A 1168-nucleotide genomic window follows, 5' to 3' on the forward strand; every position below is an offset into this window, starting at 1 on the left:
TATATATATATATATACATGAGTCGTTGTGGATACTACGCTTCAGGTATGACGGCGAGAAAGAGTTTCTTTCTTTCTTTGTCTTAGAGAGAGCGAAAGAATGACTTCAGCAGGTGCACCTCTATATACACGAGGAGTGGGTAGTTTCCAAGAAGTCTTTCTTTCTTTCTTTCCTTCTTTCTTTCTTTCTTTCTCGCAGCCCGATGATCTGGGTAGGCAGGTCTAGATGTCTCCTACGCGTAGATATAGAGATATATCATATCTGCATTTCTCTCATTCGACTCTCTACCCAAGCCGCTGTATCTGTGTATCTATCTATCTAGATGGATAGATACATAGATAGATACACAGATACACTTATTGAAAAGTACGTTCTCGTCGTGTATATACAGATGCATCTGACGTCTTTCTCTCTGTCTCTGTCTCCGTATTGGCGTATCGCTACTCTTCTGTCTAGTCTTTCTCCCTACCCACCTGCGTGTACGTATATGTATGCATATGTCTGTATATGTATGAATATATCTATGTATGTGCATACGTGTCTATTGCCGCTTATGTGTGCCTCCAGGTGACAGGTTCGGTAGTCATTCGTGACGCGGCGCGTGTGCATAGAGTGGCTAGTGGCGTGCAGTGCCTCAAACCCTTTCAAGGCCTCCTTCTTGCTGCATGCAATCATCGGGTATGACGCATGCATCTCGCAAGCTCAACTTCTCTCTCTCTCTCTTCTCTTCTCTCTTTCGGTCTGACAGGATACTTTTCTTTCCTCAAAGCTTCCTCTCACCCAATTCATAATACCCACACATTCTTGTCTCTGCACATACATATGTATATACACTTCATGTGTTTGTATGTCTACATAAATATATCTATATATACTGTATATATATATATATATATATATATATACACTTTATGTATATGTATATATATATACACTTTATGTATATGCATGTCTCTATATCTGTATATGTATATATATTTATGTATATGTTTCTCTCTCTCTCTCTCTCTATATATTTATATTCATACATATACATAAAGCCACATTTATACCTGTCTCTTTGCATATATAAAAATATATATATGTACATGCATATATATATATATATTTATACAGGTATAAATGTGGCTTTATGTATATGTATGAATATAAATATATATATATATAG

General features: G+C 36.5%; 1 protein-coding gene across 1 annotated transcript in view; it reads left to right on the top strand.

Moving 5' to 3' along the window:
• CSUI_005353 (cpsf a subunit region) overlaps positions 1-678 on the top strand; it is a gene marked incomplete at both ends in the record, with an annotated part of 6291 nt that extends 5613 nt beyond the window's left edge. Inside the window, one exon of the mRNA XM_068065529.1 lies at positions 568-678. Coding sequence (XP_067922495.1) covers positions 568-678 — 111 coding nt within the window. The remainder of the gene's footprint in view (positions 1-567) is intronic.
• Between the last annotated feature and the right edge of the window lie 490 nt (positions 679-1168).

The sequence above is a fragment of the Cystoisospora suis genome (genome assembly GCF_002600585.1).
Source record: "Cystoisospora suis strain Wien I chromosome Unknown contig_2594, whole genome shotgun sequence".
Classification (NCBI taxonomy): domain Eukaryota; phylum Apicomplexa; class Conoidasida; order Eucoccidiorida; family Sarcocystidae; genus Cystoisospora; species Cystoisospora suis.